The sequence below is a fragment of the Chlorocebus sabaeus genome, chromosome 5, assembly GCF_047675955.1.
Source record: "Chlorocebus sabaeus isolate Y175 chromosome 5, mChlSab1.0.hap1, whole genome shotgun sequence".
In the NCBI taxonomy this organism is placed as follows: domain Eukaryota; kingdom Metazoa; phylum Chordata; class Mammalia; order Primates; family Cercopithecidae; genus Chlorocebus; species Chlorocebus sabaeus.
In genome coordinates this window covers 81,212,520-81,235,660 of record NC_132908.1, presented here as the reverse complement: position 1 = coordinate 81,235,660, position 23,141 = coordinate 81,212,520, and the positions used below count along the sequence as shown (strand labels likewise).

The window sequence follows — 23,141 nt, the reverse complement described above, 5'->3', positions numbered from 1 at the left end:
GCCTTTCCGCTTCCCTGTGCCTGTGGATGCTCTTCCCTCTGCCTGCACTGTCTTCATCTGTTTCGCCTTCCTGGAGGACTCCTACACACCCGTCAAGGCCCGGTGTGAATGTTCCCTCTGCTCGGATGCCCTCCTTGTCTTCGTGGTGCTAGTGTCCTGTGTGGTAGTGGTGTGCATGTCGGTTTCTTCATCTCCTTGGCGAAGTCCTGGAGAGAGGGACTTTGTCCGTTTAGTGGTGGAATCCCCACGCTTCATGGTTAGCTGGCTCCCAGTCTCTTTTCCCCACGGGTGTGTTGCTTCCTTGAGTGGGCCCAAATCATGGGCTGTATCCTGGGTCATAGGCTTTTCCCAGCAAGTGCTGGCTGTCCACCCCTTTGTCTCTTGCTTATAGAAGAGAACTCATAATGCCTGGGTTCAAATTTCAGCTCTACTTCTTATGAGCTGTAGGCACCTGGGACAGAATCCTACAGTTACTGCTGTGGGCATCTGGGACAAAGTCCCACAGGAACCCTTAGAGGAACGTGGAGAGTACAGCCCTGGGAGGTGGGGGCACGTAGCCACCGACTCTCATCCCCCATTGGTTGAGGGGTCCTTTAGGGGCTTTAGGGTTTCTGCACTCCAGGCTGTGCCTCTGTGGGGTTGAGCAGCTGGCACATGGCAGGATGTCATGGTGTACCCAAATGGCTATGCCCACCACCGCTGAAACCAGACGTGGCCTTCGAGAAGGTGACAAGGAGTCAAAAGGCATATCCTTACAGCATTTAGCAGTGCCTAAGATCATAGCTACATGTGCAGTTATGCACCTGTTTATTGTGTGACTTTCCTGGGAGCATTCAAGCCCCGTGGGGCAGAAACCTGGTCAGCTTTGTTTTCTGCAGTATTGGCAGTGCTGGGAACAGCGCCTGGTAGCCTGCACAGATGTCATTGAGTAGGCATATGAGTGACAGTCTATGTAGATGTCTGAGAGCTAAGCTCACACAGGAGGGCCCGCTGTCCCCTCCTCCAAAGTAACAGCCCAGTGGCCCACAAGGCTCCCCGGCTGCTACCACTGGCCATGTGACTGCTCTGGCCCCAGGCTTCTTACTCCAGAGCCCAGACATCGCCACCTTCCTCTCCCACTTAAACAAGTGCCAGAGACTTTTCTGATTTAGCTCAGTGGCCTCAGCAGTGGCAGGTCCCCAGAGGCTGGTTTCAGAAGACAGGCATGGCACCTCAGCATTTGATATTTTATTTCATGCGTGGATTTTGAAATTAACCCGTCATAGATCTTGTTTTTAGTTCTGTACTTAGTTTGTGGCCATGATGCTTTTCTTCATGCACTTATTCTTATTTTGTCTTCTATGTAGTTAGGTAAGCTTCCTTGCCAGTAATAAATAACTAAGTTGATAACAGCAGTGGTTAACAGTGGACCTTTATTAGGCCAGGCATTAGCGAAGGTCATTGTGTTAATTTCCTATGGCTGCTGTAACCAATGACCACAAACTTGGTGAATTAAAACAACATAAATGCATCATCTTATAATTCTGGAACTCAGAAGTCTGACATTAGCCTTCCAGGACTAAAATCCAGGTGTGGACAGGGCAGTTTCTCCTGGAGGCTCCAGGGGAGAATCCATTTCCTTGCCTTCTCTGGCTTCCAAAGGCTGCCTGCATTCCTTGGCTTGTGGCCTCTTCCTCTGTCTTCAAAGCCAGTCGTGGCAGGTCGAGTCCTCATGATGCCATCTCTCTGGTTCTGGCCCTCCTCCCCACCCTTCCCCATTTAAGGACTGCAGTGATGACACAGGTCTCACACAGATAACCCAGGAGAATCTCCCATCTCAGGATCCTTACCTTAATCGCATCCTCAAAGTCCCTTTTGCCATGTGAGGGACATATTCACAGTTTTGGGGTTTAGGACGTAGATGTCTTGGGGGCCATTGTTTTGCCTGCCACAGTCACTTTCTTGTGATTTCATTTAATATGCACGGTCACCCAGCATCACAGGCCCTGTTGCTATCCCGTTTCACAGCTGGGGCGGCATGTGGCTGGACTGCAATTCTTACCTGGTGCATGTGCTTCTCGCCCCCATTCCTGACACCCCCTGCACCCCAGCTTGCAATGTAAAATCTTTGTGAAACAAGGAGGTAAGACCATGGGAGGCTCTTTTGTGGAACACCAAGGGGCAGACCTAAGGCCCAGGCCCAGGCTGTGGGGGAGCCGTGGCACTGTTTAGAAGCCACTGTTGTCTAGAGGCCATTTCTGCCATTGTTGTTGACACAGAAAACCTGTGAGTGTGTCTGGGGAGCAATGCTCCTTAATTCCTGAACCCAAATGTTCCCTCCTGCCCTGGAGAGACTTTCCCAGGAAATCCCGATTTCCCTACTTTTGCCTGAAGGGCTGGCCTTTGGAGGTCTGATCTGGCCCGGAAGCGGAAGCGCTTTTCTCCCCCTTTCTGGCTAGAGCTTTTCTCCCCCTTTCTGGCTAGAATTCTACCCTGCTTATAAAATGGAGTGTATTGTTCATGGCTTGCAAATACAAGCTGCTGCTGCCTCAGGCGGGCCAGGGGTCAGCTGGAACTGGGGGAAGGGTGAAAAGAACCTGGCTTGAGATGCAAAGAGCCAGGCTCGTGGCGCCCCCTGTGTGACCCCTGCAGCCACAGCCCCCTCTGGGCCCCTGCCTCACAGAGGGACAGAGAGGGCTGTGTCCACCCTGGAGCTCTCTGGATTTGGCCAAACCTGGCTGCTGTGTGGCCCGTTCTTGGGAACACCATACTCTCTTCCTGGGTGACTTTGATCACTCATCCCCACAGCAAATATAAACTGAGCACTCATGGTCTGCTGGGCACTCGTGCTGGGAGAGCTCAGTGGGGTGCATCACTGTGCACAACCTTGTGAATGGACCGAAAACCACTGAATTGTACAGTTTAACAGGGTGCCGTTCATGCTGTGTAAATAATATCTTAGGTTTAAAAAGCGTAAAGAAAAAAGGAGGATGAGGCTCCTGGGTGGGCAGGAGGGCAGGAACCTAGCAGGGCCGTGGGGTGTGGGCCATGGGAGGGGAGTGTGGGTGGGGAGTGGAGGTGGAGAGCAGGGGGTGAGGACTGGAGGGTGAGTGTGGGGTGGGGATGGGGAGCAGGGGATGGGGGCCGTGGGATGAGGACTATGGCTGGTGAATGTGAATGGGAGCGCAGGGTTTGTGGAGTGGGGGGTAGTGTAGGTGGGGGCCATGGGGTGAGGGCTGTGGAGAGGGAAGCGTGGGTGGGGAGTGGGAGGGGAGCACGGGTGGGAAGGCGGTTGGGGAGCATGGGGTCCTGCTGTGGCGGGGCAGCGGGAGGGAGAGGGGAATAGGGGTGTAGTAGGAAGTGGGGAGGTGGGGAGCATGGGGTGGGGGCCATCGGGGACGAAGTGTGGGTGAGGAGTGGGGGGTGGAAAGCGGGATGGTGGGGAGCTGGCAGGGCCCAGGGTGCAGTAGCCCCCGGGAGCCACGTGAGGCCTCCGGGTTTTCCTGGAGCAGCACACATTTTATTCCGACTGCTTTGGTTTCATGTCCTCCTAGAACTTTGCCTTGGCCATTTTTGTGGCTCATTCCCAGCTGGGCAGTTTTATTCTGCCACTTCTTCCTCTGGGTCCCCAGGGATGATGCGCCAACCCCACAGGCCCTGAGCAGCCTCTTTCTCTGAGCACAGCCCTGCTTCTCCCCACTGAACTCCCGGCTCCCCCACTGCCTCCATTCGCTTCATAGTCTGTTGCCATTGTCCCCGTTGGTCCCAAGGCCGCCTTGTCCTTATCCTCACCCAGCGCTTCTCAACACTTTGTATGCCAGGCCCAATTCCCAGGGCGTCACCCCCTCAGCTGACTCTGATGAGGATCAACGTGCTGTGTCACCGATGAGGAGACCTCCAGGGGGAGGCTTGCTGGTCCCCTGGGCTCTCAGTGGAGTCCTCTTGTGTTTAGGGCTGAGCCACGACGCCGTATCGTACCCACGTTTCCAATGTGCTCACTCAGAGTCTGGCGCAGAGCCCTGGCTGAGTCATGCTTCGTTGCCTCGGTCCTTTGGGAAGAGGGGAGGTTCTGCCTCCGACGTTGCATGGGGTAACGAATAAGTGAATCTATAGAAGAGTAAAGTGAGTCAGCCATCCCCGTGGGGGCTGGTGTGCGCAGGCTTGCGGGCTGGAGTGTTGTTAAAGTCCACCGGGAAGGAAAACCAGCTGCGAGTCTGCCCCCGCCAACCAGGGGCTCCCACGCAGAGGTGGAGAGGCCTCCGGGGAACTGGGGGGCAGAGAGGGGAAGTCGCTGGGCCATTGTCACATGGGAGGACAGGGGCAGAGCCAGGACCTAAACCCTACTCTCCAAGCTCTTCTGCAGCTGAGGTTTCAAGCCAGCTGCGTCCCTCTGGGCCACCGTCCTTGGGGTGTGTGAAAGGTGGAGAATCAGCTTCCTCATTATGCAGGCATCGCTGACTCTAGCAACACTACCTTATCGGCCTGCCCTTTCCATGCACGATTTTTTTTTTTTTTCTTTTGAGATGGAGTCTCACTCTATCTCCAGGCTGGAGTACAGTGGCATGATCTCAACTTACTGCCACCTCTGCCTCCCAGACTCAAGCGATTCTCCTACTTCAGCCTCCTGAATAGCTGGGATTACAGGTGTACACCACCATGGGTGGCTAATTTTTATATTTTTAGTAGAGACAGGATTTTGCCAGGTTGGCCAGGCTGGTCTCGAACTCCTGAGCTCAAGTGATCTGCTCACCTTGGTCTCCCAAAGTGCTGGGATTACAGACATGAGCCACCGCTTCCAGCCCTATGCACATTTACTAAACCACAGATTTGTCAAAACAAATCACTTGTTATGTCTGTCCATATCCATTCATTCTTGCCTGTCTGTTCATTCCCGCTCTCGGGGGGTGGAAGTCACACTTCAAAAATCCTGAGAAGGAATTGGTTTTATTCTTTTTTTTTTTTAAATTAAAAGAAAAAAAATTTTTGAAACAGAGTCTCACTGTGGCCCAGGCTGGAGGGCAGTGGTGTGATCACAGCTCACTGCAGCCTCAACCTCCTGGGCTCAAGCGATCCTCCTGCCTCAGCCTCCCAATGTGTTAGGATTACAGGCCTGAGCCACTGTGCCCATCTGCTTTGTTTTACCTTATAAAATTGCACCCCCAGCTGCAAATTGGGAACTGAAAAGCCTCTGAGAGGTCAAAGATGCCATGCAGATGCCCTTCATTTGTTCAGGATGTATATATTGAGCACACGTGGGGCATCGTCTCGGTGCTTTGGATGTGCTAGGGAACAAGATTCCTTCCCTCCTGGAGTAGGGCTGAGCAAGCTGAAGGAGCCCTGTAGCTCATTCTGAGCCTTTAAGCTCTTATTTTGCACACAGTTATAATCAACTGCATCCCATGCCCCTCTGGCTTGTGGTGAGTGAGAAACAGAGAGACGGCTGGTGGAGGAAGGCGTTTTGAACTTGCCAGCAGAGGCTGTTACTTTGTTTGGAGTTTTGTCACAATCTCTCTCTCAAATTGTTAACAAGAACCCTCTTTGTCCTTTCCCTGTTCTCTGGAGGAACTCTAAGTCATCCTTCAAGACCCTGATCAGGAAGGGTGCGGGCGCTCATGCCTGTAGTCCCAGCACTTTGGGAGGCCAGGATTGGGGGCCTTTGCAGTGAGTTCGAGACCAGCCTGGCCAACATGCTGAAACCCTGTCTATACTAAAAATACAAAAATTAGCCAGGTGGGGTGAAGCGTGCCAGTAATCCTAGCTACTCAGGAGGCTGAGGCAGGAGAATTGCTTGAACCCGGGAGGTGGAGGTTGCAGTGAGCCGAGATCGTGCCAATGCACTCCAGCCTGGGTGACAGAGTGAGACTCCATCTCAGGGAGTAAAAAGAAAAAGACCCTAATCAAACATCACCTCCTCTGCGAAGCCTGTCGTGATCACAACCGTCCAGGCAGAGTGGATTTCCTTCTTTCCTTGATGCTCCTGTCACTGCCAGCCACAACTCTTTACCATAGCAGTAGTGTCATGGTATTCACACACTACATTTTTGTTTGCCATGGTAGACGGTATATTTTTTGAGGGTAGGGATTGCATGTTTTTCAGCAAAATCCCTATATCACAGATTGTCAGTGTTTGTCAAATAACCATCTCACAGCGATGGAAGACGCAGTACAACAGTAAAAAGCAGATACAAGAGTATAAAGCAGTGTGTGCCAGGGCTGTTCAGTGATTGGGAGCCAGACACTGAATCCCTCAGTGGCCGAGTGTCTCCTTGTAAATGCCATAGATGTTGTAATAAGGTCCTCAGAGCCTCCAGGGACTGGTTACAGCCACCCTTCACTAAGTCAGAGGGTGGAGTCAGGTCTAACACACTAACTCCCATTTAAGGAAGTAGAGAATTATCATTGAAGGAAAGTGCTAGTGCTTTATCATAGGGGGAAAACCTTTAGCTCTCGGTTTAATTTGGGTATCCAGATCAGCTTATACCCTGGAGGTTCTGCTGAAGTAATCATCTTTCTTTTCCTCTGGCCATCCTGCACTCCATTTTCTTATATTCTCTGTCAAGCTAGGAAAGCTGGGTCATTCACACCTAATGAAAATGCAATGAGTCAGGGATCATTTGAGGAGTCTTCTGCATTGGATATCAAACTGCATTTACAGTGTGAGCTCCAATGCAGAAATGATGTGCCTACACGCAGATACCCACACAATGCAGATCACATAAAGAAACAGAGCCTTGACCGGGCGCAGTGGCTCATGCCTGTAATCCCAGCTCTTTGGGAGGCTGAGGCGGGCGGATCACCTGAGGTCAGGGGTTCGAGATCAGCCTGGCCAACGTGGTGAAAGCCCGTCTGTACTAAAACTACAAAAATTAGCCGTGCATGGTGGCAGGCAACTGTAATCCCTGCTACTCGGTAGGCTGAGGCTGGAGAATCGCTTGAACTTGGGAGGCGGAGGTTGCAGTGACTAAGATCGTGCCACGGTACTGCAGGCTGGGCAACAGGGCGAGACTTCATCTCAAAAAAAAAAAAAAAAAAAAAAATGCCGGACACAGTGGCTCACGCCTGTAATCCCAGCACTTTGGGAGGCTGAGACGGGCGGATCACGAGGTCAGGAGATCGAGGCCATCCTGGCTAACACGGTGAAACCCCGTCTCTACTAAAAAAATACAAAAAAATTAGCTGGGCAGGTGCCTGTAGTCCCAGCTACTCGGGAGGCTGAGGCAGGAGAATGGCGTGAACCCGAGAAGCGGAGCTTGCAGTGAGCCGAGATCTGGCCACTGCACTCCAGCCTGGGCGACACAGCAAGACTCCGTCTCAAAAGAAAAAAAAAAAGAGCTTTTAGTCATTCCCTATAAGGAATAAACCAAAAGGAGTTTATTTCTAGAGTAATGGGTTTTAGTTTTTACACTTTTTAATATTTTTGCAAAGTTTTTTGAGCAGGACAGGAGGGTGCGTTTGGTTTGGTTTGGTTTTTGTCAGTCAGGGGAAGTTACGAAAGTCACTCTGAAAAAAGACAGCAAGTGCTACAGTGATACGCGGCCTCTTAGTAGTGAGAGCTCTCCCTTCAACTTCAGCCACGAACCTGGCGCCTTCCAGCCCCAGCCTCAGGCCCCTCCCTCTTACACACATGGGCGCCCACTGAGCCCTCCTTCCTCTTTGGTGGCGAGAAGACATTTCTCCTTCCTCAGCCTTGCCCCCCTCCCCTTAGCCGCCTGCTAGAAGCCAGCCGCTGCCATGGCGACTGCCCAGCTGTCCCCTTGCTCTGGGCAGCAGGATGTAAGAGTTCTTTCCCATTTCCTTTCCTCCTAGCTCCGGGGAGCTCCCTCGGTGGAAGCTGACAACTCAGCTTTTTAGTGTGTGGGTTGTTTTTTCCCTTCCTGAGCCGTGTTTGCATAACCTCTCCGGAGTCTGTAAAGTTAGGGCAGCGTTAGAGTGAGCTGCAATCTTGCCGCCCTCTGGGGCAACTTCCTCCCACCCTCCCCTTCCCCCTTTCTTTTGCCTTGCTCTAAGGTTGAGTGTGGGGTTGAAATTCTGAAATGATTCTCTCGTTTTTCTTTCCGTTGGCCCACAGATAACGTAGAGGGTGCCTATGACATGCCTGGCGTGGGGATCAGTGCTGGGGCCATAACAAGACCCAGACAGATATGAAAGTAGCTGAAAAGATCAAAAGGACTTACACAAAGAAGTTTCTAGGGTGGTGGGGGACCCTTAATTTCTTAATTTGGCTTTTTTGTGTTTCTCATTATTCTACACCTAGTATATGCTTTTGTAATGAAAAAAAAAGTTGTTCAGAACATTTGCAAACGTGTTAAGAGAGTTGTGCGGTACTTGGCCCAGCCAGATCCTCCTTCCTCCGGGGGTTGGTCCTCCAGCCAGGACTGGCTTTGGGGATAGGCAGAGGAGACTAGAATCTCTTTGGGGAGAAGGCCCCCAGTCAGTGTGGATCCTGTGTCGGGGCTGCCCTGGTGAGAACACTGGGTGGGCCTGGTCAGAATCTCTTCCTCAGAGCTGACCTGAGCCTGAGATTTCCAGTTTGGGTGGGAGGGGGAAGGGGGGAGGGGCAGGCCTTCCGAGCTTAGTGGGTACCATATGCCGTTTGTAACTTTTGGGGAATTATTAGAGCAGCTCATCCTGGTGGCTTTGGTGATTACAGAGAATTCTTGCCTTTGCCCCCCTTCCTAGCTAGCCACTTTGAGGTCATCCTCCGTTTCCGTTGTCATTGGGGTTTTTTCCCCACATCCCCATCACTTTGACTGCTCAGCAGCTCCGGCTTGTTCTCCTCCGATCCCGCTTTAATCCACCCCCCCACCCCACCTTGGTCCCCACCCCCACTTGGTTCTCCCGCTGGGTCTCCCTGTGTGGTCCCTCCCACCCCCACTGTCTCTCCTTTACCCCCTCCGGCCTTTCCCTGCCCCATCCCTCTCTCTTCCTGAGAGGTTGGGAGGAGGGAAGAAGGGGAGGAGGAGGCACCGAGGAGGAGGAGGAGGAGGCAAAAAGGCACTTCCAGCACCCAGGGGAAAGGTCAGAGGAGAGCCAGGAGGGGGAAAGGTCAGAGGAGAGCCAGGAGGGGGAAAGGTCAGAGGAGAGCCAGGAGGGGGAAAGGCCAGAGAGAAGAGCCTGTAACAGCCACCAGGGCTGAACTCCGCTCTGCGCCAGGCAGTGTCCTGAGAACATTAGGATGCTGATGTGTTGACACAGATGAACTTACTTAGTAAATGAAGGTGGGGAACCGTGAAGAGATGACCTGGGCATTGGACTAAGGCTCCCTTTACCTACCTGCAGGGCCCTGCCTGGGGCTTCTAGGTCTCCAGGGGTCCTTTCCAGGAGCCAGAGCTCCATCGTTGGCCTCTGATGAGGCTTCCTAGACCAGCGGAAGGAAGGGTCAGGCTCTTTTGAGAGTGGAGTTTTATTAATGTTAAACGTGACAGCTGCGTTTTCATAAACAAGACTCTCCCTGGGTGGGAAGGGGAGGGCATCCATAGTCTCCAAATCGGGAACTTCCAGTGTGCAATCGGCCTGGGCTCTGAGTGCATGACACTGACCAGAAGGAGACCACGGTCCTCAGGATGGAGCTCCTGACCTTGCTGTATCCTCGGTGAGACAGGGCTCGGTGTGATGCTGTGATGCACATCTGAATCCTCGTGGCTTATGGGCAAGCAGAGGAGCTAGAGGCAGCACAGGCAGAAAGGCCTCCTGGTACCCAGGGCTGATCTCAGTAACTCTCTTGCTAATGATGGCTGTTCTGTTCCCTCTCTTTGGGTTGGGATTTTGGGGAGAGAACACTGGAGGGACTGTCCTGGTGGTCTTTGATGGACGAGCTCAGGAACCATGGACTCTGCAGGAAGCTGCTTCATGCCGTCACTTGCTTAAAATAAAAGGCAGACAGGCAGCAAGGAGGACGTGGGGAACTGAGCTCTGAGCACTTCAGCTTTTCTGCCCTTGAGACCTTTGTCTCGTCCCCTCTCCCAACAGCGAGTTGTCACCATTTCCTCTTCTCCACCTCTTCCTCTAAGCCAGTGGGTCTCAAGGTTCAGCAGCCTCAGAATCACCCTGGGGCTCATCCGAGCCCAGTTTCAGAGCTCCACTCCCAGTGTCTGGATCAGTAGGGCTGAGTGGAGCCTGAGCACTCACATTTCTAGTAAGTTCCTGGGTGTCGTGGTGCTGCTGGTCCAAGGACCACGCTTTGAGAGCTGCTGCTTTCGACTTCAGCAGCTCTGCAGCGGGCAGGGAGGATTGTGTGGTTCATGATCACTTCACCTCTCCAAGCCTCGGTTTCTTCATCTGTGAAATGGGTCTGTGATCTGTGCTGCCCTCACAGAGAAGAAGAATCTGCGATGTGCAGGTTCTTGGAGTGGGGCCTAACCCCGCATAAGTGCTCGGTAGACTTGGGGCTCAGTTCCCTCCCAGACCTTCACTGTCTTCCATCTGTCCTCAAGAGAGACTCACAGGAGTGACTCTGTGACTTTGTGCCTCGGAATGCCCCACTCTGAAACCCAGAGCTGGATGCAGAAAGTTGTCCCCATTCTACAGCTGGAGCAGCTGAGGCTCAGAGCATGAAGCACCCTCATCTGATGTTCCATAGCTAGAAGGAAGCCAGCTGGGATGCAGCCCCGGCTGGGATGCTGCTCCGGCTGAGATGTGGCCCCGGCTGGGATGTGGCTCTGGCTGGGATGTGGCTCTGGCTGGGATGCGGCCCCGGCTGGCTGAACTCTGGAGTTTGTGCTCTTCTCAGTGCGCCAGGTTGCCTTAGCAAACAGTTGTGTGTAAGGGGCACGAGGTGCCAGGAGATGGCGAGAAACGGAGGGCAGACTCTGCGTATCTTGTTAAGGACAGAGCAGTGGACAGTTGTGAGGGCAGGGGCAGGTGTGCCGGTGTTCTGTGGTGGTAGCTGAGATCTCCCGGGGAGAGAGTGTCAGGGGAAAGGAGAAGACGAGGTAGAACCCTGGGGAGTGCCTGTGTGGAGACAGAGGGGGTGGAAGAGCCAGGGAGAAAGTAGAAGGCAGGATCAGCGCTATGAGGACCAAGATGGCGCCATGCGCTGGGTGCCATGCGAAGGGAGAAGTTCAAGGAGGGCAGAATTGACAATGGTGTGAAACGCCACCAGTGGGCATGGAGAAGATGCTGTTGGCTTTGGCAATTAGGGTCCCTGTGGACCCCTGAGGGCAGTTTCACTGGAGAGGTGTGGGGGGTCAAAAACCAGCAATGAGTCCCATCCGCCAAGCCCTTCAGATCTCGTTTCTTTTTCATGGAATCCTCCCAACCACTTTATGAGGTAAGTATTTGACCCATTTTGTGGATGAGGAAACTGAGGTTTAGAGCCATTCAGGACTCCGGTCTGGGTCACAAGGCTAGTACATGTGGGGGTAAGTTTTTAAAGGATTCTGAAATTTGAACTTGCCATCTGGATGTTGCAGAGAAGGTTAAGGGTATAGACTGTTCCACTGTGCCGAGGCCTCCAGCAGAAGCAACTCATGGCATCTGTCTCTGGTGCCTGTGTTTGGGTGAAGTCCTGGGTCCCCTGTCCCCCACTGGGGTTGCCCAGTCTCCCTGTCTCCTCTGTCTAGACCTGGACTCTCAACCTCAGTCTGAAGAGATGGACCGTTGGCCGTGTTGGGGACCAAGTGGCACAGTGGGGGTGATGGAGAGCCCAGGTACCAACCTTCTTCTGGTGCATACAACCTTCATCTTAGTGCATACACACACAGACACACACATATATATAACACACATACACATACACAAATACTTGAATATATATACACATATATATGTACACCTGTACTCACAAATATATGTATATACACACATACAAACACACCTATACACATATATATACATATTATACACACAAATATATGTATATATACACGTACACAAATATACACACACACATCACATTAATATATACATGATGGCGTTTCTTTGTGCCCTTTAGTAGATATGCTGGTTTTCCTGTGTATAGGAGTGACAATAGCCCAAGGTAGATGAGGGAGCCTAGGGCTGTCCACTGCTGATGGGGGCTGTGACTGCCACTGGGGCTTGTGGACCCGATTTGTTCAGAAGAGGGAAAGTAGCTGAACCAGGGACGAAGAACTAGCACTTCCCCTTCCACTGCCCAGTGTGAGGTCAAAAGGGGCTGAGAACCTCCTTCAGGGTGAGCGGAGTAGGGGAGAGGCCTCCAGTCTGCCGGGCAGCTGCAAAAACGATACGCAGACCAACAGGTTTTCCGTCTCAGACTCAGCTGACCTGTCACTGTCGTGCCAGATCTCTAGCAGCAAACATTTGTAAGCACAACGTGACTCGGATTTTCAGAAACAGGCCTGTCAGCAATCTTGTTGACCAAACCATTGTCAGATAAGCACCCAGCAGTCACCTAGCAAACCATGTCCCTCTTTACCCCGCTCCCCCACGATCATTTAAATGACATCAGGCTGCGGTTCTGGAAGGTTCCCGGTGTCCTTGGGGCTGGGGCTGTGACTTACTTATTGTACATCTATCTTGTGCCAGGCCCTGGGCTGCTACTTGGGACATAGGGACAATGCTTGTGGTTCTTCAACAAGAACCTGTGAGCCTACAGGGGCAAAGGGTGTTGCCCAAGGTAGACCTGGGGAGGTCTGAAAGAGGGGAAGGGTGGATGTGGAGGGTTGGAGGTGTACAGAGCACGGCCGTCGTGTGGAGGCACTTGGCAACCAGCAGAGAGGGCAGACGCTGGAAAAGCCGTGACGCTCCACAGAGGAGCCTGCCAGAGCCGTGGGAGGGGGGGACATCGAGAAGAGAGAGGCTGGGAGAGCTGGCTCAGCCCAAAGGCTTGGCACTGGGCTGAACACATGGTCAGGGTCCCCAAAAACTGCGTTGGCCCAAAGCAGGGCTAGTAACTTTCCTCCATGGAGGCTTGGGCCAGGGATGGGCAGTTTGGATCCGAGTCTGGGCTGACCACTGTGGAAATGGGAACCTGAGAGTGGCTACCATGGAAAGTGGCTACCATGGAAACAGACTCATTGCATTCTTTTGCTTGTGAAATGCAGTCGGAGGCGAATGCGCAGCCCCTCCTCCCCCTCAGGTCAAGGCTGCCATTTAATTAAGCACTTTGGTGTTGATGCTCTGACAACACTACTCTAAACAGAGCCCTGGCTTCCCAGACACCACGGGGACTGCTGAGAAATGCTCTTGAGTTGAAGGGCTGCTCCCCCACACTCCGAGTCTGCACCTGCCGCCTGTGGCTGTGCACTTTGCACCTTAGAAGGGAGGAACTGCCCTCTCTTGCCCCAGTCTCATTTCCTGTGCGCAGTGGCCACCTGGCAGCCCCGCCCTGTGTCAGGAGCTTGAGGTTGGAGGTTCCACCCTGACAGCTAGGTGGGTTTTGTAGCTTTCACATTTAATCACCATGGTTACCTGATATGGGAGGCGTGAAATCACCCCCTTTTGGAAGGATCCCAAATGTCTATCAACTGATGGACTGATAAGCAAAATGTGGTCTCTCCATACAATGGAGTGCTGTCCAGCCACAAAAAAGAGTGAAATGGTGACCTACACACGCAGCAGCAGGGATGAACCTTGGAGATGTGGCGCTGAGTGAAAGAAGCCGGACCCCAGAGGCCACAGAGCGTATGAGTCCATTTCAATGAAATGTCCAGCACAGGCCAATCCATAGAGACAGAAAGTGGACGAGTGGTTGCCAGGGCCTGTCCTCACTTCGCACATCCAGTTGGTCACCAGGCCCTGTTGATTCACTTGCACAGTGTCCCTGAGATCATCCTTCCTTCTATCCCTGCTGCCTTGTCACCTACTGACCCCCAGATGGCCATGGCCTGGTGGGGCAGTTCCCTGGAGAAAGGGGGCTGAGCGCACACACCTAAGGTGTCCAGGCCCTTGGCTGTGGCCTCACTATGTTGTGACTCTGGCCACATCACATGGCCCCTGAGCCTCCAGCCCTTATCTATGAAGGTGATTTGGATGTTGATGATGAAAGTGATCATGGTGTCTCTACCTCATCTACCTCCCAGCATTGTTACAAAGACCAAATGAGATGAAACAGAAGCATGTTTTGTAAACTGAAAAGTGCTGTGCCAGTGTGAGTGTTTCCTTTAAGAAACACGTGTGAGATGATCAGTTTCCTTTAAGAAGTAAGTGTAGTGGAGTCCCTGAACCTGGACCCCAGTGAGGATCATCTGTTCATGGTCTGCTGCGAGCTGTGTGTTCCTTAGCTCCCGGGGACAGATGGATGATCCATTAGACAGTGCGGCTTCTTGTCGAAGGCGAACTTGCTGGTTGCCCTTCCGGTTTTGAGATAATCACCAGGAAGTGAACTTGTCAGCTCCAGGCCCATGTCTCCTTTAGACAGGTGGTTTGTGGCCTTGGGTCTTGGTACTAACTTACATACTTTGTGTGGGTCTCTGCAGGGAGGTACTTAGATTCTAGGAAGAAATGCAGATTGATTTTTTTTTTTTTTTTAAACTCAAAGTGTGATCCTTTGACCAGTAGCATCAGCATCACTGGGAGCTTCTTAGAAGCGTAAACCCCAGGCCTGTTTAATCAGAAGCTCCATTTAGGAGGATTCCCCCAGTGATGCAAATCCACGCAATGTATGAGAAGCAAACGTATCACTCTACGATGTCATTGGGTGCCTGAGAAACCCTCACACCAGCAACTAAATGCCCTGAGAGAGCATCAGTTCATGCAAGTGGCTAACACAAGGTGCATGACTCCAAACCAGTGGCATCCCTATGTGCCAGCAACCACCAGTTAGGAACTGTCATGAGATCTTGGTGATAATGGCAATTAAAATATGAACTAGTTGTGAAGTAAGCTGAATAAGGATATGTGGTCCCCTCAAGAGGCAGAGAACTTTGTTGGAAAACATAAAAGGGGTCCTGATTAAATGGGGACACCAACGGTTTAGAGCAGAGGTTCTCAACTGGGGGTGTTCTGCCCCCTTTGGGGGACATCTGCAATGTATGGAGGCATTTTTGTTTGTCATAACTGGTGGGTCCAGGTGAGGGGTGCTGCTCAGCGCCCTGCAATTTACAGGACGGTCCCTATTAGAGAGAATGATCTGGCCCCAGATGCCAATTGAGCTGATGTTGAACAATTTTGGTTTATCCTAGTGGAGTACACATGCACTCACATGTCACACGCACACACATGCAATGCACACAACACACATGCACACACACATATTTTGTTTTATTTTATTTTATTTTATTTTATTTTATTTTATTTTATTTTATTTTATTTATTTTATATTATTTGAGACAGGGTCTCACTTGGCCACCCAGGCTGGAGTACAGTGGCGTGATCTTCACTCAACTGCAGTCTCAACCTCCTGGGCTCGAGTGATCCTCCCACCTCAGCCTCCCTGGTAGCTGGGACTACAGGTGCCCGCCACCATGCCCAGCTAATTTTTTGGTTTTTTTTTTTTTTTTTTTTTTTTTTTTTAGAGAGGGGGTTTCGCCATGTTGCCCAGGCTGGTCTCAAGCTCTTAGGCTGAAGTGATCCTCCCACCTTGGCCTCCCAAAGTGCTGGGATTACAGGGGTGAGCTACCACACCTGGCTAATACATCACTTTAAAAATTCAAGAATATCAGGCCGGGCTCAGTGGCTCACACCTGTAATCCCAGCACTTTGGGAAGCCGAGGTGGGTGGATCACGAGGTCAGGAGATCGAGATCATCCTGGCTAACACGGTGAAATCCTGTCTCTACTAAAAATGCAAAAAATTAGCCAGGTGTGGTGGCGGGCCCCTGTAGTTCCAGCTACTCGGGAGGCTGAGGCAGGAGAATGGTGTCAACCCCAGAGGCAGAGCTTGCAATGAGCAGAGATTGCACCACTGCACTCTAGCCTGGGTGGCAGAGCAAGATTCCGTCTCAAAAAAAAAAAAAAAATTTAAGACTATCAGATGATATTTTGATAACAGAGCAGTAGAGGATGGGAGAACTTAGCATAGTGGATTGTGAAACAGATTTTAAAGTCATGATAATAAAAACAGTGTGACATTGAAATAAAACTGAATGTGGATCAATGGAACAAAATAGCTCTCAAAGCCATTTTAATAAAAATGACTGTATAAGATAGAACAAGCCTAACACAGCCAATGGAAAAGTGTTCAGAATTCATTGTTGACCTAATTGCCTAGTCATAAGAGAAATATCCCCGGAGCCATATTCCAGGCCAAATTTAGAGCCCCTTTCTTTGTTTCCTCTTCATACCCACCCCGCCTTGCCCCAGGGTAGTTCCTGTCTCTCTACAGTGTAGAGTCTTATTCCAAGTAGGACTGCACAGATTGAGGCAAAAAGAGTTGATGAATTTCTGGTCTACAAAGAGGATGAATTTCTGGTCCCTATAAATAAGAGCCACAGTTTGAGCCTTTTTAAATTTTCATTTTTAAATTTTTTTTGGCTGGGCCCTGGCACTGCTGGCGGTACCCGCATCTGTGCAATGGGCCCACCCAGAATTTGAGCCTTGATTGTAGGGAGACTGTAGGCGTTGCAGCCAGAGAGGCCTGGGTTTAAATCCCAGCATGACCTTGAATTCCCTCACAACCTTTAAAGTGTCATGTGACTTCTCTGAACCTCCATTTCCCATCTGTGAAATGGGCATGAAGCCTGCAGCGCTGTTGCCAGGATTCAGGAGAGAGTGCCAAGGGCAGCCGATGAGTGCTTCCCTCCTGCCCTCTGCACATGGCGCTCCCAGGGAACGGCACCGGGCTCCTGCTGTGCTGCTCCAGGCGCACTCACGGCTCATGGCCTCTCCTCGGGGACATGACGTGGGGGTGTTTTAACGGAGCACCATGTTCTCTTTTCGCTCTTGGCCACAGATGACGTCCGGTTGTTTGCCTTCGTGCGCTTCACCACCGGGGATGCCATGAGCAAGAGGTCCAAGTTTGCCCTCATCACATGGATCGGCGAGAACGTCAGCGGGCTGCAGCGCGCCAAAACTGGGACGGACAAGACCCTGGTGAAGGAGGTCGTACAGGTACTGAGTTCCTCCAGGGTCTGGAGGTCACAGCTCACCAAGGGTTACCATCCTGCAAGGAGAGAGAGGGCTGGGTTGGACTCCTGGGTCTGTAGCTTAGCTGTGACTTGGGACAAGCCATGCTGTGTCTCTGCACCTGTAAAGCCATTGGTGAAATGTCACCAGAATTGTTTCAGGATGCGGGCTAGGAGGAGGTGACTGTGTCTGTGGTTCCACCTATCCCGTAACAGAAGCATGGCGGCTGGGTGCCTGCCTCCGTGGGTAGGGCAGGTTGCTTGCTTCTAGAGAAGGGGACCGGTGGGGGGACCAGAATAGCGGCCACTACCCTGTGGCGTCCTGGCTGACTGTTGGCGGTGGTCACAAGGATCCCGTGGGAGAATCCGTGTGTGCCCTCTCTGAACAGTGCCTACTGTAAGTCTTTTCCATTCTGGCCGTTAAAGAAAATGGACATTTTCAATGTCAGAAACTTCCAACGTTGTTCACTTGGGATACGGGTAACGGTCATGTTGAGAAAAGAACATCTGAACTCCACAAAGGTAACCCTGGGGTAGGGTAGAGGAGGGAGAGAGGCCTTTCCCTACTAAAGGAATCTCCATTTTGCAAAAGGATTTCTCACAACCCATGAACTAGGGAATCTCTCCCTCTTACCACCCCTTTAAACTGTTGTTCAGGTGAGCAGAAATAGTGCGTTACACGTCCCTTCAGCAGCTTGTCTGTTACAGAGGGCGGGGGGTACCACTGCCCGTCCTCCACCATGCACATTGTTTTAAAGATTCAAAGCAGTGTAATTGGTCCATGATAAAACAAACGTTTAAAAAGAATAGACTCAGCTGGGTGTGGTGGCTTACGCCTGTAAATCACAGCACTTTGGAAGGCTGAGGCGGGAGGATTTCTTGGCTAAGGAGTCTGAGACCAACCTGGGCAACATAGTGAGACCCCATCTCTACAAAACATAAGAAAATAAAATGAGCCAGGCATGGTGGTACATGCTCATAGTCCTAGCTTCTTGGGAGGCTGAGGTGGGAGGTTCGCTGGAACCCAGGAGGTCAAGGCTGCTGTGAGCCACGATTGCACCACTGCACTCCAGCCTGGGCAACAGAGCGAGATCCTGTCTCAAAATAAATAAATAAAAATAAAAATAATAGTCTAATGATGGAAGTCTAATGATGATAGCTAAAGACACAGGGTTTCTTTTTGAGGTGACGAAAATGCTCTAAAATTGACTATCATGGTGGTTGCACGTATCTGTGAATATACCAAAAATCACCAATTGTCAAAAACAAAAACAGGCTGGGCACAGTGACTCACACCTGCCATCTCAGCACTTTGGGAGGCTGAGGTGGGAGGACTGCCTGTGTCCAAGAGTTCAAGACCAGCCTGGGCAACATAGTATTAATATTACTCCATCTCTACAAAAGAATAAAAAATTAGCCAGGTGTGGTGGTGCATACTGGTAGTCCCAGCTACTTGGGAGGCTGAGGTGGGAGGATCACTTGAGCCTAGGAGGTCGAGGCTCCAATGAGCCGAGATCTTGCCGATGCACTCAGCCTGAGTGTGGTGAGACTGAGACCTTGTTGTAAAAAGAAAAACAACAACAAAATAGGCTATCTGCAATGCACTATCTTGAATTGGACCTCAGAACAGAAAAGCTGTGGAAATATGAAGCAAGTCAGGAGTTTAATTAATTGTAAGGTATCAGTGTTGACTTTTTCACTGTGACAGATGTACTGTAGTAATGTAAGATGTTAACAATGGGGAAATACGTATGTGTGTGTGTTAAGAGGAAGGTAATATGGAAACTCAGTACTACCTCTTGCAACTTTTCTGTAAATTCAAAGTTTTTCTAAAATATATATATATTTTTAAGAGAGACAGGGTCTCACTATATTGCCCAGGCTGGCCTCAAACTCCTGGGCTCAAGCATTCCTACACCTCGGCCTCCGAAAGTGCTTGGATTATAGGCCACCACGCCCAGCCCAAAATAAAACTTCTATTTAAAAAATAACAATATGGCCAGGTGCCATGGCTCATGCCTGTAATCTCAGCACTTTGGGAGGCCAAGGCGGGTGGATCACCTAAGGTCAGGAGTTCGAGACCAGCCTGGCCAACATGGCAAAACCCTGTCTCTACTAAAAATACAGAAATTAGCTGGGCGTGGTGGTGGGTACCTGTAATCCCAGCTACTCAGGAGGCTGAGGCAGGAGAATCTCTTGAAACCAGGAGGCAGAAGTTGTAGTGAGCCGAGATCTAGCCACTGCACTCCAGCCTGGGGGACACAGCGAGTCTCCAAAAATAAATAAATAAACATAAAGAATAATGATAGGACATAATAGAGTCATGTTGTCCCCCTGTCAGCTCCTGCTTTTGGACGTCCCTCCTGGCCACTCTCTGGACGGGCTCGCCTCCTGCCTTTCGGCTTTGCTGTGGTCCCAGCCTACAGGTCACACTCTTGTCTGCAACTATTTTTTTTAAGGTTAATGTAATTTCATAAATGATATGGCTGTACCGCCTCTGTAATTCATGGTTTTCTGGTAGCAGAGTGTCCTGGTTCACAAGCGTACTGTCATGTACTAAATGTTCCCCTGTTCTTGGTCTCTTAAGTTGCTTCCAATTTTTATTTTTATAAACAATGTTCCAACCAACATTTTAATACATGCGGCTCCTTTCTTCTGTTGAATTATTCTTTTAGAATACAATCTCGGCAGGTGGGGTTCTGGAGTTAAGAGGCGAGATCATCATTTTTTTTTTTTTTTTTTTTTTTTTTTTTTGAGACGGAGTCTAGCTCTGTCGCCCAGGCTGGAGTGCAGTGGCGCAATCTCGGCTCACGGCAAGCTCCGCCTCCCGGGTTCACGCCATTCTCCTGCCTCAGCCTCCCAAGTAGCTGGGACTACAGGCGCCTGCCACCGCGCCCGGCTAATTTTTTCTATTTTTTGTAGAGACGGGGTTTCACCATGGTCTCGATCTCCTGACCTTGTGATCCGCCCGCCTCGGCCTCCCAAAGTGCTGGGATTACAGGCGTGAGCCACCGCGCCCGGCCGAGATCATCATTTTTAAAAGGTATGGGCATCAGATTGGCTTTGAGCAGTGCTCGCACTGTGCCTGGGACCGAGGAAATGCTGACAAAGGCCATTTGTTTCACATGCTAGTCAGCGTTCCTGGTTGACACTGCTGTCTGCACCCTGTCTGGCCCTGGAGCCCTTGTTTTGGAAAACCACTTATTCAACCCTACAGGCTGTTTTTCTCCAGGCCAGTTGGGTTTTAATGGTTAACCAGCTTCCAGGGGTCTTCCGAGGGGCAGCAAGATGGAAAATGAAAAAGAAGGCCTGTTCTGTGGCCAAAGGTCTCCTGCTGAATTCTGCCCGCCGTGCTTGGCCCACTCTTGGACGTGGCCGGGAGGAAAGGGAGCAGAGGGAGGGGGCGTTCACCAGGATATGTGCACAGGGCACCACACTGCAGATCTTGCGATTCCCTTTTGTCTTCCCATTTAAAAAACTGTGGTAAAATACAGGCCAGGCATGGTGGCTCATGCCTGTAATCCCAGCACCTTGGGAGACCAAGACGGGTGGATCGCCTGAGGTCAGGAGTTCGAGACCAGCCTGGCCAACATGCCAACACAATGAAACCCCGTCTGTACTAAAAATACCAAAAAATTAGCCAGGGGTGGTGGCGTGTGGCCTGTAGTCCCAGCTACTCGGGAGGCTGAGGCCAGAGAATTGCTTGAACCCAGGAGATCACGTCAGGAGATTGAGCTGAGATCGCAGCAAGACTCTAAGATAAATAAATAAATAATAATAAATTGTAAAGTACAATAACATAAAGTTTACCATGTTAGCCATTTTAAATTACAGTTCAGCAGCATTAAACAGAGTCACAATGTTGTCTAGTTCCACACCGCTGTCTAGTTCCAGAACTTTCTCATCACCCCCAAAGGAAACCTCATATCCACTAAGACAGTCTGCAGAGTTTCTTTCCGCTCTGGAACTCTCTTCAGTTTGGGTAGATGCGCCGGTGACTGAGGGGGATTGGAGGAAATTAATTCCTTGGTGGGAACCTTTAGGCGGGAGTAGTGGCGATAATTTATATGTTTGCAAGCTCGAGTAAGTTGAAGCACAAAGAGGAATTGCTTGGCTCTTGGTAGTGGGAAGTGCAGGGGTTTTGGCTTTAGGTGTGGCTAGATTGAGGGCGCACGTAGTATTTTCATCTCATCTCTCAGTTCTGTTTTTCTTTGCGGTTGGCGTCAGGCAGCCTCTGCACAGCCAAAGAAATGGCCCATGCTATGGTGGTCCGTCTGGGTCAGGATCCCAGAAGAGAGAGGCCTCTTTCCTCAGTGTCAATCAGTCTCTTCAGAGGACCCTGATTGGCCCAGCTTGGGTCACATGCACACCTCTTTGGGCAGGGAGGCGGGGTTTCGTGGTGGCAGCTCCAACGTAATCCCAGTTGTTAAAGAAAGTCATGCTGGTGAATGAAGAAGCTCAGATGTGCGCTGCAGTGAGGGAGCTGGAATACTGTCCTGAACTACAGGTGCAGGCTCATATTTTGACCATTATCATTTGCATTTTCCACCTCTCCACTTAAAAATGTTAATTATCTGAAGCTGCTACAAGACCTATGTTTATGCTGCAGTTGCAAATATAGCCATTTAGGTTACAAAGGGTCCGTTCTGCTGGTATCATGCTATCTTTCCACAGCCGCTAAAGCCATGCAGAGGCTGGCATGCCCATCAGCTTCCCCTCTGCTTCATGGGGGTTCAGAGCAGACGTTCCCTAAGGAACCTTCCAGATGGGCCCATTCTGGATGCCATGTCCTGGGGACCGGGTCACTTCCCCGGCTGCCTTTTTGCCATCATTTCCATGTGAAGAAGAAGTAGATTGGTTTTTAAAGATTACTGTATTAATAAACTCTTGACTTTGATTGTAATAAAGTAATGCACATACATTCCTGTGCTTTGTGTGAAACGTGGAGGGTGTAAATTAATTGCATGGTCATTGATGTGGAGGAACTGGAATCCAGGGGGGCGTTTTTTTTGGTTTTTTTTTTTTGGAGACAGAATCTCAGTCACCCAGTCTGGAGTGCAGTGGCACAATCTCAGCTCACTGCAGCCTCTGCCTCCCATGCTTAAGCAATGCTCATGCTTCAGCCTCTCGGGGAGCTGGGGATTACGGGTGTGCCACCACGCCCAGCTAATTTCGAGGAGGGATCTGCATGTCACTAAGCACCTGCCTGACCATGGGCAAGTCTCTCCCTCCCTGGGCCTCAGTGTCCTCATTTGTAAAATGAAGAATGGGATGAGTTGACTTGCTGTGTCATATTCTATTTTGGGGTATTCTGGAAATGTTTCTCTTCTTTTCTTTTAGTGGAGTAATTTGTTTATGAAGGCATTTTGCCTGTAAATGAACCTTATTTTACTTTGCCAAGGGGGAAGGTGTAGTACGGTGGACTTTGGAGCCAGGTGGCGTGGGTTCAAATTTCAGCTCTGTCACTTACTGTGTGGCCTTGGGCACATGGCTTACCCTCTCTGGGCTCAGTCACCTGATGTGTAAAATAAGGGTAATATAGTGCCTGCCTTTAGGGTTGTAGTGAGGATTAAATGAGCAAATATAGGGAAAGTGCTTAGAACAATGTTTTAATTTCTGGGACCCGGAAGTAGTAGCTGTTATTTCCAGTTTTCCGTCTAGACAACCCTGTGATGCACAGTTTGGGCAGGAAATGTTTGTATACTGTAGATTATTTCCTTAGGAGATGCTAGATACAGATGCTGAGCTCCAGGGCATGAATCTTGTTGTTCACCAATATTGCCAGTTGTTTTACAAATGACTTGGGCCAAAGTCACAGCCATCAGCCACACAGGAAGGGTCTGGCCTCACCCACACTTGCCAGCGCTAACCTCAAAAAGTTCATACTTCACCTGTGGCCGGCACACAGGTGCATCAGCATATGGGGAAACTGAGGCCCACAGCAGTTATAGGACCTGCTCTAAACCCACAGCTAATGAATGACAGAGCTGGAGCTAGAGCCTGGAAGAATTAGGAGTGAAGTTAGACTCTGATCCTCTTTAGTTTGTATTCAGAGCCTGAGAAACTGAGAGGCGTCTGTGGCTGGGGGAAAACAAGACAAAACAAGACAAATGCCAGCAAGGCCACGGGGCAGCAGGGGCTGCCAGGCAAGCAGGGCGGGGCGATTGCGACGCCCAGACTC

General features: G+C 50.8%; 1 protein-coding gene across 2 annotated transcripts in view; it reads left to right on the top strand.

The window, feature by feature from the left end:
* The window catches only part of COTL1 (coactosin like F-actin binding protein 1), a 79,131-nt gene that overhangs the window by 36,939 nt on the left and 19,051 nt on the right, over nucleotides 1-23,141 (top strand). For both annotated transcript variants that reach the window (XM_073015614.1, XM_007994234.3), the window contains exon 3: nucleotides 16,789-16,946. In XM_073015614.1, coding sequence (XP_072871715.1) covers nucleotides 16,789-16,946 — 158 coding nt within the window. The remainder of the gene's footprint in view (nucleotides 1-16,788; nucleotides 16,947-23,141) is intronic.